A 16,481-nucleotide genomic window follows, 5' to 3' on the forward strand; every position below is an offset into this window, starting at 1 on the left:
ATCACCACCTCGGTTGAGATGTGTCTGCTGTAAAATGGACAGCAGCCAGACTTTGCAGTGCATCTGACTTCACCTGGCACTGTCATCTGCTCTCTGAAAACACTTCTTAAATGATATAGTGATGAATAACACTTCTATTTAACAGTGTTTTCCACTCAAAATGTTCTGTAACATCTGTTGCTTTGTTCATAACTTGTTGTAAAGATGGAATAATTAAAGAGTGGCTGAAAAAGTGTTTGTAGTTTACAGAAGGTCTGCCTGACTTCAAGATGCTTGGGTAGAAAGCTTGGGCTAATTTCTAGGGGCTTCAGTGCATATTATCCTTGTGAAAGAATTGTTGCTGCTTTCTGGTCTTTGTACTGATGGTGCATTGCATTTAAATCGGGGGGAAAAAGCCTCAGAAATACTAAGAATTTGTGATTAGATGAAATAGCCTTTTATGCTTTGCGGGTTGTTAATAGATCATTTATATAAAAAGTTGTTTTCTAATGACTTTTTTTTGTTTGTGCCTAATGCTACAATCAAATGCTGTGTACTCTCTGTTTCCAAACTAGAGATCTAGATAGCAATAGAATGCCACAAAGTCCAACTTCAGAGGTGCAACTCCTTTTGATTAATAGGAAGGTTTGCTTGTATCTATAATTTTTAAAATTGTGATTGCTCAACTTCCAATTTATCAAATACATGAGAAAACATAATTTCATTCTGTATTTCTCCCCGAGTTAAAAACTGAGAATTTTCCCTCTGTTCTAGGTAATCTATAATTTGGTGTTCTTGTGCAGAGGATAAGCATGACACTTCTGTGAAATCACAATTAACTGTCATACTCTGCATTTTAACCTAATGTGTCAAAGTTTCATTTTCATACATCTTGCACTGCAATACACTTAGCCTTTATTTTAGTGATTTTAAAACCAAAATGCAACCATTAAATGAATGTCTTGCATCATATGTATTGCCAGTTAAATTAAGAAGAATTCACTTTTTCTTTGGTCTGGCATTAAACTTTAAACTGGCAGACATATTCCAGTAATTTAATTTTTAAAAGCCCAGAATTTCATAAACTGTAGGACTTGATTTTCTAACAGTTCTTCAAATCGTGTTTTGGTTTGTTTGGTTTTTTTTGGGTTTTTTTTTTTTAAATCTCTTGCCCTATGTTCTGTATAATGATTCGGTATAAATGATTGACCAAACTTCTGATTCTTGGATCAAGGATCGATTTTTGTTTGTTTTGAGTAACATTAAGGTAATAGCAATAAGCACACACAAAAAAGTACTAACTTATTGCTGACACTACTGCTAGGAGTTCTCATGGCACTGTACATATTGCAGTGTCAGTGTAAATATTGCAGGACGTGTTGTTTATGAGCTCCCCCCTTCTCTGTGGTGATTCTCACACTCCACCTGAGCTGGGCTTTCTCAGCCTGTGCACATTAGAGTTGTGCGGTATGGTAGCTTGAAAAGTAATTGTAGAAAACTTGGTTGTTTGGGGATCTTTTAAATTTGTTTCAGGGTTTTTGCATGCTAAAAGACTTTTGGAGATGACAGCAGCAATCTTTGTGTTATATTAACTTTTACTTTGGGTCATATGAAAGCAAGGTTGTGGAGTTTGTGCTTTTAAGGTGAAGGTATTGAAATGTGTGGGGAAGTCAGGGATGCAGAATGGGGTTTGCAAACAGTGATGTGTTAAGTAGCATAGTGAGTTTTGGATACTGAGTCAGGTGTCACCAAAGCAGCCAGTGAGGAAATGTTTGGGACAAATAAATGTCAAAGCTAATGTTTCTCCATGTGGTAGGTGCCTTTACCAAGAGTGCTTTTTGTTTTCTAAAAGTACTGACTTTTTTTTTATTTAAAGCATCATAGAATGGCGTTGTTGGTGATGTCATAATAAACAAAGCTTCAAAGTGGGAGATAAAGGTCTAAGTCTCCTTTTTCAAACTGGGATTCAAAATCCATCTTCCAGAAGCAAATAGTGTACTTCTGTGTACTGGGAAATCTTTAATTTCTTCCTGTAGAAGTTGCTCCTCTTTGTGGAAAGAAGAATGTTGTCACTCTCTACTTCATCTAGTACGAATGGTACATGGTAAAGACAGTCATGCATAAAGGACATAGGAGTTATTTGCAGAACTTTTTTTTTTAATACAATTTTCTCCTTTGAGATTGCTGCTGCATTTCATTCTAAAGACCTCCTTTGTGTGTGTGTGTAGGTGAGTAGATTTTTTGGGAAAAATGTAGAACTCTTTGAACCTTTCTTTCCTCTTTAAAACATACTCATTCTTGTACAGTTTATTATATTTTACCGGAAGGGCAATGCTGTTATTCTTTGTCTTTAGAAGAAAGTTGCATTCCCTACATTTTAAGAGGAATTGAAAAACAATTGCCTGACCAAACATGTAGAGGAAATGAGTGGGGTGTTTGAGGATCCTATATTTGACTGAGGCATGAACTTGTCATGGAGTTTAGTCTTATGGTACAAACACTTCTAAACTGTTTCAAATTTTAATATGTTCCTGTCAAGCTGGAGAGGATTGTTGCCATGCCAAGGATTAGGCTGCAGTGTGAAGGAGGCTTTCCAGATGTACAGTAAAGATTATTGGTGTGTAAATAAAACAGAAATTCTGTTTGTGTCTGAACTCTTTGTGGGCTTAGATGTATTAAACTCATTTGTTCAGGTACCCAGCCTGTCATATTTATTCAAGTATGGGGTTGGCTTGGTACGGTCACTCTTTTTTGAGACCTTAGAAGTTGTTCCCTTTGGAGTTTAGCATTTTTAAGGTAAAAGACTAATTTGCTAAGTGTGGTGCTTCTCAAGCAAAGTTAGTGACACAGACTTGTTATTTTGGTAGATTATGCATTATTATTTTGGTTTGTCATAGCTTTGGTTTGTCTACAAAAATAACATGTTTAATTTTTTGTTTCTGATTTAGTAACAAAATGGGTTTTTGTTACATTACTTAGTTTTTTGTTTTTCTTTGCAGCTTTCATCCAGTCGGATGGCATAATAGAAATGCTACGTTTTGATGAAGGAGACCTATTGCAGGTACGTAGTCACAGTAAATCATCTGATCCAGCAATGTTGCATCTTTTTGATAACTGCTTTTTGAACTCATGGGTTTGTGGAGTTCTGAAAACAAGCAAGCATTAAGCTCAAGTCCACAGAACCTTTGAACTTTCTAGTTGCTTTCAACAGTATGGTTCAGTGCGGCCAGAGGTTCTGGTTCCTTGATGTTTTGTGTTGGGAAAACTCGTGGGTTTTACCGCAGGTTCTCTCACAGGTAGTTCTTTCTTTCTCAGAAAAATTGGGGGATACTTTGTGTTTAAGGCTCATCTTGAGCTAGAGTTGAGATGCAATTGGCTAACTCATCTGCCGGAGCTGCAAGTGTTGCAAGATTCCCAAACCTAAAGGCAGTTCTTCAGACCAAGTTACCATTGGGTTTAAAGAAATTCTAATTACTGCAGTGAAGCAATTACTGTTGAAAATAGTTGTTTTTCATGTATGATGTTGCCATTCGTGTCAGTTCTCTTTTGGTCTTAGTCAAAACAGGAAAAAAGTTAATTTTAAAGAATATATGCTGAAATTTTGAGACGGTGCTAGTAGCTAGGATGACATACATAGCAACATGGCTCGATACTAGAGCTGCATAGGTGTGAAGTTCTATTGACTAGGATTTCATATGCATTTATTTTGTGGATTGCATGTATGATGAGAATATTTTTCTTAAAATTCCTTGATGGTAATAGTCTACTACTTGAAAGGGAGCAGAGGAGTTACCAGAGCAGTTCTTGATTTATAATTTCTATCTCCTGTGTAGTTGAGAAAAGTCAGTATATGCATCAACATATTGCACGTTTCAGATTTATGATGTTGCCTTTTTTGTTTTTTCCCTGCCTACTATGTTGTTTAGGTTCGTTTTTTTTTCTTTCTTCAGTCCTTGGTCCTTAATGTAACTCAGGAATATCTTACTGTAGATGTTAAGACTGTAATGTCCAAAAGTAAGATACTCCAAAATTATGTAAGCTGGTTACAGGAAACATTGCCGTTAAAAACAAATAAGAAACCCCCACTACAAACCCCTCAAAAAACTCTCCCAAACCCAAACACCCTACCAAACAAGCAAACAAAAAGGCCTCAGGTTCTTCATTAGCCAGTTGTTCAGCTGTCATGTGCTAAACATATTCTCATAGTAGATATCTGTGTATAGGTTTATATTTGGATGTGTAGAGTAGAGTGGTAGAAGTTTTCCATATAGTGGTTACAGTTTCAATTATTAAAGCTTTCAACTGTGAATATTTCTTTAACTTGCTTGAAGATACCACATATGACTACAAATAGAAGGAAAAAAACCCACAAGACTCCGTTTATTTTCTTTTACATACTCTACTAGAACACATGTCGTTTAATAAAATCAACGTATATCATTGGCCCAGTGATTAAGGTAAAGATGATAGATGATGGGTAGTTGCATTCACTCATCTGTAGTTTAAGTGTTCCTTTATCACCAGGATTATTTTTTAAAGCTAGTTCAAATTAATCATTAACATCTGTAATTATCTTACTTATTTTAGCACTATATTAACCACAAGTTCTTAGACTAGAAAGTAATGGTACTGCTGTGAGCCACTCAATAAGTCATATCAAGATGGGAAAGTAAAAGAATTGCTAATTATACTAACCATTGCAAGATGTAGAAATATTATTATGGTGGAACAAATTCAAGCAATTCTGCATTGGGCTGCCACTTAATATGCTGCTGAATGTTTTATTTAAAAGAAAATGAGACAAAACTTCTGATAAGTGGTTTGTATGTTTTATGTTATGATTGTGGCTCTTAAGCCAAACATACCTACATAAGTGAAACCACTTCCTTTTAATGCAAAGGATAGCATATATTGTTTTCTCTAGCTTACAAATTATTTGGGTATTTTCATGTAGATATTAATATGGTGACATCTTGTGACTCCTTCCTGGAATTAAAAAAAAGGCAATTACACTGTTGTGAAACTAGACTTAGGTCTTGTGAACAGCAGTCTACTAAAGTTTTAAACCTACTGTGACGTCACTGACTGTTTCTCTTTTCACCTTTCCATAAGCTTTCACAAATGGCTGTTGTTTGTTACAAATACTATGATGTAGTGGTTAATCAGTATTGTCTAATGTTATGTCACCTTCAAACAAATGGTTTGGGCTTTTTTAAATATGAAAAATAACCAATTCAGTACACAAAGTGATTAATAATCATTGTGGTATCAAAGCCATCTCCACTCTTGGTTTATCTCCACTTCCCCCAAGAATCTGATATCTTTAGAGCAGAAACAAGCTTTTTCTTGTTAGAAAGTTGCTTTACAAGTTAAGTAAATCAAATGCCAAGCCTTGAATAATTATATTTTTAGGGATTCCTCCACTTCCTTCCAGTTAGTGTGAACCCTCTTGATACTGGTTTTTGGTACTAATTTGGAATATGTACTGTTGGTAAAATATTTCTTATGTCTTTCAATCACACTTTAGGAATTCCATTGTAAAAAATGAATGTGTTAAAAAGTTTGGCTTGACCAGTCTTACTGAAAACCTCTATTTATTGAAAGAGAATAAATCTTTAGATATTTAAGTAGAAAGCTTTTCATTGGTAAAAATAAACTGACAATGGAAATTTCATGAGCTCATGCTACTGGATAACTAGCAAAAGTAGAGACTGTACTCTGTGGGTGTGGACTTAGAGTTTGTGGTTTAGAAAGTGCTATACTGTGTAGTTCAACCTTCTGAGAAAAGTGAGAAAAGCTTCTGTTCTTTAGCATATGTGTTCAGATTAAAGGTCTATATCTAAATAAATTTATGCTAGTTCTGCCTTTGGATTAAATTAAAATAATGAGGGAATTTCTTAATTCTGTCTATTCACATGAATTGGTCCCTTTAAGAGCTCAACTTTTTGAACTCTTCAAATAATTCATTTAGATTCTGAATATAGGGTAAGAATAGTATTAATGTAAATGCAATGTAGGGTTTGGTTTTTTTTCAATAGCAGGTGGTTTGCAGATGTCTGTATAGTTGTTTGTCACTTCAGAGTCATAGACTTGGTTGATTTTAAAGGACCTTGGGAGATCATGTATTCATTTTTCAGGTGGTGTTGTGTGTAGATGGGCTATGCCTGGCAGGTGCTTGACTCTTCTGTTCTTAAAAGATGTAGAGAAATATGTAAGTTTCATGCCTAAGCTGGTTTTACTGATGCTTTTTTCTCAAGGGCATGTGTACTTGGATTTTTTGTTAGGTTGTTTTACCTCTTCATCATGATAATTTTGTGCTGAAATCTACCTGTAGCTTCTTCATGCAAGTTTTTTACAACACTCAATTTACTGGGTTTTTATTTGTCACTACTGGAAGTGTAGCATTTATTTGAGACATTGTGCTGAGAGAGAGGACAGAGTAGTTCTTTCCCTGTCTAGTAACGCTTGTTTTAGTAATGCCAAAATGACTAGTAAGTTTTTGAGAGCATTTTGTTTGCTCATATAGTTTGTATTTCACTGTGCTTTCCTAGCACATTGTTTTCTTTAGTGTGCTATCAGTTATTCCCTTCCCAGTTTTACATTTAAGTCTCCTTCAGCTGAACTTAGCTACGTCAGTGTCAGGCCGTCCCATCCATGTGTTGTCCTGATTATTTGAACCCTTGTCCAGACCTGACAGATGCTTCACGTCTCTGACAGTGATGTCATCTGCAACTATTAGGAGAGCTGAAATAAACTACAACTGTTACTTTTAATAATTTGTCCTTTCATGTTAAGCCAACATACTAGCTCACTTTTTGAGGACTTTACTTTGAAAAATGAATGGTAAAGGAAAATTTATTTTTCGGAGCAAAGTTTTCTTTTTTTTTTTTTTTTAGGTAATAAATGACTTTCCCTGGTCCTTCTATTTGTCATTAGAGCTTTTGCCTTGGGTATCTAATGTTCTTCTGGACAGTGTAGTTGAGACCACTGTTTTTTAGAGTGATTAAATTTTATTTTTTTTTTAATTCAGACTGTTTGGAAAGTACTTCTCTTTATGTAGTAGTATTTTTAAAGTAGTGTATTGCTAAAATGAGAAAGGAAAGTGGTAAGACTTTTCAAATTACCTTACTGTGAATCTGCCGCAATAATCATAAGTGTTTGCAACCATTTTTTACAGGTAAATTCCTAGAAATTATTTTACTGATAATTACGGGTTTGCAGAATAGCTGAAATACTGGGAATAAAGAAAGCCTGTGTGCTTATATATATTTATTACATATTTGTTCATAAATTGCTGTAAACTGCTTGTTACAGAGACTGATAGTGAGAATTGCAATGGTCCTACATGACAAAGAGACAGGATCTTAATATGACTTGCAGTGGCTTCTGAAGACATGGAACCGAATTACCTTTGTAGGACTCAGCTGTGTTGGTTTCTTACTGGTGGAAGTTTAGTATTTTCTGCATGATCTCTACTTCATTCTCAGTGGTGCAGCAAAGAATTCTCTTAACATAAGTGGCAAGCTTTCAGTTCTGGTGTATCAGCAATAGTGTTTTCAGGGAGTGAAGTCTAGGTGTATTTTTTAATTAACTCAAATTTTTCATATTGTATGTAAATCCATTTTTTCATATTTTATATTCATTAATTCATTCATTAATTTTGATATTGTATAAAAATCATTTTTTGAAGGGATTTGATGTGCTCTCCATTGTTATTTCTGTAGCCAAAGTGTTAAGAATACAGGCTCGTAGGTGTGCAGTAAAATGGCTGGACCATTGACCTTGATGGGTGTATGCTACAGGACAGAGTTCAGCTGGCAGTTTGTCACCTGTGATGGAGCTTGGAACTGAGGACAGCATTGCTCAGTGTTGTCTTTAGCAGCCTGGTTGGTGGCACGGAGAGTACTCTCAGGGAGTTTAGAGATGATACCCAATTGGCCAAGGGAGCTGTTACACTGGAAGGCAAGGCTGCTGTTCAGAGGGCTTTCAGCAGGCTGACAGCAACCTCGTGACCTTCAGCTCAGACAAATGCAAGGCCTGCACCTGAGAGGGAACAACAGGATGGGCTGGGCCGTGGCAGCAGCACTGCAGAAAAGACATAGGGGGGTTCTGGAAGAGAACAGGTTGAACATAAGTTGTCCATGTGCTGTTGTAGCGAAGACGACTGCCAGCCTTCTGAATTGTAACAAACATGGACCCAGAAGATAAAGGGTGTGATTTTGCCCCCTCCTGTGGGACTGCAGCTGAGTATTGTGTCCAGTCTGGGCTACCCAGTGTGACGAAGGCACTGACATACTGCAGCAGACACAGCAGAGTAATACAGGATGGTCAGGGCCTTGAAGGCTTCTCATGTTAGGATATAGTTTTTTCAGCTATTAGGAGAAAAGACCAAGAGGAAAACTGATTTTTGAATTAACACAAACCAGATTTTTCCTGTATGCCATGGAAGGATGAGAAGCTTTGGACACAGACTCCCATGCAAGAAAAAAAAAACTTTTAAACTTGAGGATGTTCAAACACTGGACCAATTTATTAAAAGAAGTTGAATTTCTGTCTTTTGAGATCCCCAAAACATGGTGCCCTAAAGCTCACCTGCACTTAGGAGACCTCCACTCAGCAACAGCTGATTAGATGGCCTCTGGAGCTTTCTTTCCCATGTGTGTGACTTTATAACGGAGTAAGAGCCATCCTAGTTCATTGCTGTGGCCTGTGAGCAGCTGAAGTTCTTCTGCTTCTTGTACTGGAAGAGCTGCCATCCCCAGGCTTTAGATTAAAAATAATTGGTGCCCAGGAGTGACTGTTGTAAAGCCAGTGTCAACAGCATGTGTTACATCAGCTACAGTCAGGTGATGAGGTTTTATTTCCTTATGTGAGTTTGTGTCATGAAAAACCAGGGCAAGAATGGCTTCAGTCCACTTTCAGCTACCTTTCAGATTACAGCATTAGTTTTTTCATTACCTTAAGCGAGATATAGCTCATTAATTAAGTTTATTTTAATTATAATAATTATTAGCATAGAGCTCATGAAGATTTAAGAACAATGAAGATTTAAGCTGCCATTTATGTATCACTTTTGTAGCTATCTCTCAACATACAGTTGCAAGCAGCACATACCTCCTCTACAAAAAGGAACTACTTGTAGAGTAGTGGGATGTAAAATGTTCTGAGTCTTTAGGACTGCAACAGTCTTTAAATTGGTGTGGCTAATCTCTTGTGTAGGAATATAGAAAACTTTGGTTGTTGAGAATTTTGTTAATATTAAGGAAATATATTTGGTGTTGGAAGTCCCTGGTCTTGAACCCCAAGAGGGTCTGCCTCCTTGCATTGCCCCAAATGTCCTTGTTGAAGACTTCTGAGCTCTAGTTTAGTTGCTTAAACATAGATAACCAGTGCTATTTGAGATGTCCTGGGCATCTACATGGACCTGGCAGATGTGGCACAGGGTGTAGGAGAAACTGTGTCCTTCTGGATGTCAGTCTGGGAGCAGGCAGGCTGCCCTAGGACGTTTATCTCAAGTGGCAGCAGATGCTTATGTTTAGATGACTGAATGTAGTGCTAGGTAATATGACCTCTTATCAAGAAGTGAAGAATAGCTATTATAACAAATAGTGAGACATTAAAATTAACTTGGTGGTTGTGACTGTTTGTTTGTTTAGTGGGATCTTTTGTTTTTATGTTCTGGCTGGGGCTAACAGCCATGAGTATTTAATTCGAGACGGCCTTCAGGCTGTGAGATATGGATTTTGATTCTCCGTGTATGCAAGATTATTGTCTGGTGTCTTCCACAATTATACTGAGTCTTTAAAGTGTACTTTGAGGTACAGATTCTCCATGAAATCTGTCTTGAGAATATAACCCTGTGGAGAGAAACTATTCCTAAGTCTTGAAACCATGGTGTTGGCTGACTGCCTTATAATTTTCTAGCTCACTGTGTGCAAGTTTTCTCAAGATCTTTATACTGAAGTCCCTTGTTTTATAGTTTAATCCTACTAGGGTTATATAAGAAATTAAATGATACTGTTAGGAGCAACAGCCTAAATGTTATCTGCTGTCTTTAAATTAAAAAAAAAAACATTAAAAAAGAATCGTCTGTCTTCAAGTCTTGAACACAGCCTTTTGGGTGAAAGGATCATAAATGCCCAGTACTGGTAAAAGGGATGATTTTTCCTTTTCTCTCTTTTCCCCCGCTCAGTTGTATATTTCTGCTGTTCCTTTTGTGCTGAAGTTAGGTTTTGTTGTTAGGGATTTGGATTGGGAAATTAATCCAATTGAAGGGGTTTTTTTCCTGTAACTTATCTTATTATCTGTCTTGAAATATTAATGGTGTACACATGCATTGTACTTCCTGATCTGTACGTGTCAATATTTTTTTTATTTCTAATGCTTCTTCAGTACAGATAAGATTTAATAAATGTTTCATATAAATCATATTTTGCTCATTCTGCTCTTTCAGAATGTACCCTTTAGAAGAAAAGATGAAGCTGTATTTTTTAAAAAGCATAGTTATATTTCTCTGTTATTAAGCAAAGCCTATACACTAAATAGTGGATTGATCAGGTACATGGCTTTAGTTCCTGACAGTTTTGTGCAGTCACAGAGGAAAAATAGCAGGCCAGACTGCAGTACAATAGGTCCACAATTACACCTGGAGATCAAATTTTTTTTTTTTAAAAAAGTGTTTAGGACTTGTAACTGAACATAGTTGTATGTTTTTGTTTACTGCATGACTTGAAAGATTGACCTGTAATAAAAAGAGAGGTAATTATAGAAACTGCCACATGAGATTTATTTTTGGTTTAGTTCCATGATGCTATAGTTGCTGAAGTTGGTATGCTATTTCTTTGCTCTTGATTGACACTGATCCAAAAAATGAACTTTAAAAACCCCGACCAAGTCCACACAACAAAATACACACAAAAACAATCAAACAGAGTAAAAAGCAAGCAGCTCCTGCTCAAAAAAACAGAAGTGTAATTAAAATGAATTTATAATATTGCTTGTGTTTAATGGACATCTGAGAGCTAAAACCAGCCTTTTTCTTGTAAACATGAATCTTTGATGGATTTTTGCTCTTAAATATATCTCAGAAATACCAATCTTAGCAGAGCGATTTATGATTTTAAACCCGATCTACAGATATTCGACTTAATATTTTCATAGCAAATCACTAATTGCAGAACATAGGGGAAAACCTTGCATGTGCAGTCAGATAATTCAACTCCCAGCAGTTAACTACAGCCATGGCAATGTAGTACTTGCACATTTTTCAGTTATGAGTATTTCCATTGCTTTCTGGAATTAAATTTGATCTCCACTGCCCTCTGTCTAAAAGTTGGCCTGGGTGGAATCTTAGATTGAGTCTAATATTAGTGGTATTGACAGCCAATTATGATGCTTAAGAGTACATATAACTAACAACTTTCTGTATGTAATTATTAAATACTTAATAGAACGTGCTGTCTTGTTAGAGCCAAAGCTAGTTGTCAAGGATAGGACAGGGCTGGTAATATCTATTTTACTTGCCTTGTCATAGGATCTGAATCTGTTAGTTCCATCATCTGACTGTCAGGTAGCTGCTGGTAACTTAATTATGTGCTTTAGTTATGTTTTGAAAGAGAAAACCCTTCCTTGTTGAAAGAAATGTTTTATTTAATTTTTGTGATTAATGTGCTTTAAAGGACATTGGTAAGGATTACAAGGTTTTATATACAGTTTTGTATATCTGTTAATTTCACAGAGTAAGTCCAGTTGTTGTGGTTTAACTACAGCTGGAAGCTCAGCCTCACACAGCTGCTTGCTCTGTTTCCCCCATGGGAGGGGATGGGGGAAGGGAATCTGAGGTGTAAAAGTGAGAAAACTTGTGGAATAAGATAAAGACACTTTAGGAGGTAAACCAAAATAAAGAAATCACAGAATTATAATCTCAGAATATTCTGAGTTGGAAGGGACCACAAGGATCAACAAGTCAAACTCTTGGCCCTGCACAGGACATCCCCAAGATTCACACCATGTGCTTGAGAGCATTGTCCAAACACGTCTTAAATGCCTATTTCTGTGCTAAACCACCCTCTGGGTGAAGAACCTTTTCCTAATATTGAACCTAAATTTCCCAGACACATGCTGTCACAGAAGTCATATACCCACCATCCTATCTCAAGCCATGAGTGTTCTCATGGTTGAATTTAGAAAATAATGTGTGTCAGTTTGAAACTGGAAGGTTTGCCTTTGTCTTTCCAGTCTGAGGAAAATATAAAGTATGGAAGGAAAAGATCTGCCTTTTTGTGTTGAAGTTCTTTAGATTTCATAGCTAATTAACTTGTTAATTAGCAGTACTTCCTAGAAAGTGTTAGATAGAAAACATTTTGTATTTTGCATTCATGACTTAACTAAAACTGATTTTAAATTTCTTCCTTCTTCATTTTAATTTAATTTCTCTTACAGCCTGTTGTAAATTGTTTTAGAGTAGTAAGTATTTACCTATATCTTACAGGAAATAGAAAAAGGAGTGTGGCATCAGAACTTAAGAAGCTGAACTAAAAGCTTATCAGTATATGGGTAGTATACCTTAGCTAGGAGAACATGGAAAGATGTGTAAGCTTTTTTTTCTATTCAGTAAATTAATGGTTTAAATGAAGATTAAGAAATGGACTGGTTTCCTAATTACAGTACTAACATAGAAGGTATATTTAAAGGAAAGCTTGCTGACTTTCAAATTACACTAACATAGCATAAAACAACTTTGCTTGTTTTTTAGTCTTTGCTTCACTGAGGAGAAACTGCACTGATTATTGTGTACTATAGAATGTAATTTCATGTGAACCCTTTCCTTCAGCAAGGCAGTCTGGCTCCCTATATCAGAGGTTGTGAACAAACAAAAAAAATCTAAAGAATGCTCTGTATTGCCTTTCAAAATTGCAAATAAATCCTCAAGTTACAAACAGATTAGCTTTGTTTTACAATGGTAAATAATTCACTTCCAGCTTTCTTTAGTTTGATGTGAACTGGAGGGTGAGTAAACAAAATAACTTCATTTTAAATCTGGAACACTACCTAAATTTACAATCCAGAATTGATCCTTGACACAAATCAAACATTAATGTTTGTAGACTCAGTGATTTAATAGGAGTAATTATAAAATTTCCAAAAAGTGTCTCCAAATAGCAAAATCAAATTCCTCTAATAAAAGAACCTGTATTTTAAGTAAAGACAATTTTGAAGGAACTATTTTTAAAAATACTTTTAGCTTAGAAAAAAAGAAAGATACAAAGTGTAATTTTTAGATGAAAATTACAGCAAAAGGGAGTTGTCCAGCAAAAGGGAGTTGATTTTTAGTTCTGAAATGAGATACAAGTTTGCATTCCCCTTGCAAACAAGTGACATCGTTGTACTAGAGGCGAACTGGTCAAGGTGCACTGTGGACTTCATCAGACCTGTGAGCTTTTTTCCCCCACTCTCAGGAGATAAGTATTCTGGTTGGCCATGAAATGTCTTTAAGAGGACAACTAAAATCCTCAGTTTGAGCTCCAAATCCTGTGGGAAGACAGAAGTTTCCAAGTCTGGTATGCTTTAACATTAGCGGTATCAGAAGGACGCTGCATGCTCAGGCTTCTAATCCAGTTGGTGCTTCTTAGGCAAGAGTAAACTAATGGGAGTCCCTAGACAACCTAACCTCCTTGTTTGCAGGTAATTAACTGAAATGTCCAGCAGAGTGGAAGGAAGGGTATGAATAACAGAGGCTAGAAGATCATTAGCAGAGAAGGAGGAGATGGGGTTTCCTAGTTAAATGGAGATTATAGCCTTCTTTGTTTTCTAGGTGTTAAATTACATCAATGAGGTAATTGGCGGGCTATTTCTTGTTTTATGTGCTTTTCCTTGTAGATTGTTTCATACATCTATCTATGCTAGGTTTTTCTTTTGCTCCACACAGTGTTATCATTTCCTGGACTTTTTTCTTCTCTCAGTTTTTAGGTTGTTAAGTTGCTGCTTGTTTTGTAGTTTCTGGGCATTACTACTACAATTCTTGTCCAAGGCCAAACTTAATTTCTCTAACTGGAAAAAGCCAATTTACATTTTCTACTCCAGTTCAGAGCTTCTCCTTTTGTTTTCAAGCTCTGATTTACTCACTTGTTGCAGTTGCCAGGTTGTTAAGTTGGGGTTTTTTCCTTGCTGGTGGTATAATGCTGCTGGCCTCTTAAACTTAATTTTTTTTTTTCTTTTACAGACTGAGACAACTTTAGGCCTCAGTTCATATCAACAGAAAAGGTAAGCATCTTTCTAAAAGTTTAATACAGACTTTAATAATAAGATTTGTGGTACTTTTCATAAGAATAGTAACATTTTAATGTAAAAAAGATCAAATAAAAACCATGATATTTTTTTCCAATTATTTTTCTCATATAGAGGAAATGAAACTAAAATGAGATAGTTTTTAATATTGAACAGCTCAGTCATAGAATGGTTTGGATTGGCAGGGACCTTGAAGATAAGGTGGTTCCATCCCTCTGCCATGAGCTGGGTTCCTGTCCCTCACTATCCTATCAATAAAGAATTCCTTCCTAATTTCTTATCTAAACATTCCCTGTTTCAGTTTAAAGCCCTTTCTTTCTCATCCTAGTACTAAATGACCTTGTAAAAAGTCCCACTCCACCTCTATTGTAGCCTGTTTTGGGTACTGGAAGGTGCTCTAAGGTCACCTCAGAGCCTTCTCTTCGTCAGGCTGAGCAGCCCCAACTCTCCCAACTGTCTTTGTAGGAGAGGTGCTTTGTCCTTCTGATCATCTTTATGGCCCTTCTTGAGGAAGAAGCTTCACGTGTGGAATTAAAAACTGAAGAATTCTTTGATTCACTTTGCAATGGATTACAATTACACAGAGTAATTATGTGTAATTAAACTGAAAGTCTGCTTGTAGATTTTTTTAAAATAATTTTTCTGCAGTTTATTTTATTGATGAGAAAGTTTGCCTACTTCAGAAATTGTTGATGTACTCTTTGGAGAAAAACTTGATGTTATTTGATAGATTCTTCCCTGCATTCCTTTGTGCCATCATAAAGTCATTAAGGTTGGAAGAGACCTCCAAGATCACCAACTCCTACCTTCAGCCATGTGCCACCATGCCCACTAAGCCATATCACAGAGTTTGTCATCTACTCAATTTGTGATGGTGATGTCACCACTTCCCTAGGGAGGCTGTTACAGTACTTAACCACATGATGATTTTTTTCTGAATATCCAACCTGAATCTCCCTGGCACAGCTTGAGGCCATTTCCTCCTGTTCTGTCTCTGGTTGCCTGGGAGGAGTCTGACCCCTACATGGCTGCAATCTCCTGTCAGGTGGTTGTGGAGAGCAGTGAGGTCACCTCTGAGCCTCCTTTTCTCCAGACTAGACAACCCATGACCCTGTGCTGTCCTCTCCTGTCTTGAAGACATAATTTATTACTGAAGAGTTTGCCATGTATGATACCTGACAAGGAAAATAAGTGGCCTCTTTTTTCTCTGGTCTCTAATTTTTCTCTGAAGAATCATCAGATTTTTTTTTTTTTGAATGAGTGCATTGAACAGTAATAATCAAGCTTGTTTCTTGGACAGTAGCATTCAGCAAGCTGTCATAGTGCATTTTCAGTAAATAGAGTTATGTTTTTTCCACAGCCTGTTTTCTGTTCCTTTTCAGGAAATCTAGTAAAAGAATTTTCCATTTTGAATGAGTTCCTATTTTACGCTGTGTATAGTTGCTTAATTGTGGGCTTAAGAGCCTTCTTTTTGCAAGTTTTGAAAAACCTGTGAAATCTCCAGCTGTGGACAGGAATGCAAACAGCTGTAGTTATGTGCTGCAGTATGTCAGTCTGATTGTAAGTATGAGAACATGAATTTGAACAAAAGAGAACAATGATTAGTGTATTTCTGTGTTTTGGATATAGCCAGTCCTTATGGAGATTCTTTAAATGGAATAGTATCTTATTTAAATCATGAAAGCTCAGTGGCAGAAAGAAAGTGCCTATATTGGCATCGGTAGATTTGGTGCAGTATTGTTTCCCAGAAAACAACTGAATTTGGTGGTTCTTGTGATTGAGGCCATGGACTAGATTGCTTACAGGATTTTTTTAATTTTAATTTCTCAGTTAAGAAGATTGCTTTCTGTATTGGCAGACTTCAGTGTTCTAGACTGTATTCTGTTAAAACACTGGTTTAGATACCTGAAAATAAATAGTCTGTTCCACTTAAGTGTGCTAGCCTATTTGAAGTTCAGTCACAATGATGAAGGTTTGCATTGCAAGGTCTTTGATACCTGTTACATAGCAAATACCAAATTTGTTTTCTGTTTTTCTCTCTCACTGCTGTTACTGGTTTTGCATGAATCTTTCCTTTAAGTCTTTTTCTTGGTGATTTTTTCAATGGCGTTGCTAGAAACAATACATAACTTCTCTAGATTACTTGTCTTCCCTTGTCCTTATTAGAGATTATTTCTTCTTCTTCTTGTATAGCTTGCCAATATTTTTTCCTTATT

General features: G+C 36.3%; 1 protein-coding gene across 1 annotated transcript in view; it reads left to right on the forward strand.

Moving 5' to 3' along the window:
- TMEM131 (transmembrane protein 131) overlaps positions 1–16,481 on the forward strand; it is a 93,289-nt gene that overhangs the window by 16,557 nt on the left and 60,251 nt on the right. The window contains exons 2-3 of the mRNA XM_059493781.1: positions 2,979–3,040; positions 14,201–14,241. Coding sequence (XP_059349764.1) covers positions 2,979–3,040; positions 14,201–14,241 — 103 coding nt within the window. The remainder of the gene's footprint in view (positions 1–2,978; positions 3,041–14,200; positions 14,242–16,481) is intronic.

Source organism: Ammospiza nelsoni, chromosome 2, assembly GCF_027579445.1.
Source record: "Ammospiza nelsoni isolate bAmmNel1 chromosome 2, bAmmNel1.pri, whole genome shotgun sequence".
NCBI classification, from domain to species: domain Eukaryota; kingdom Metazoa; phylum Chordata; class Aves; order Passeriformes; family Passerellidae; genus Ammospiza; species Ammospiza nelsoni.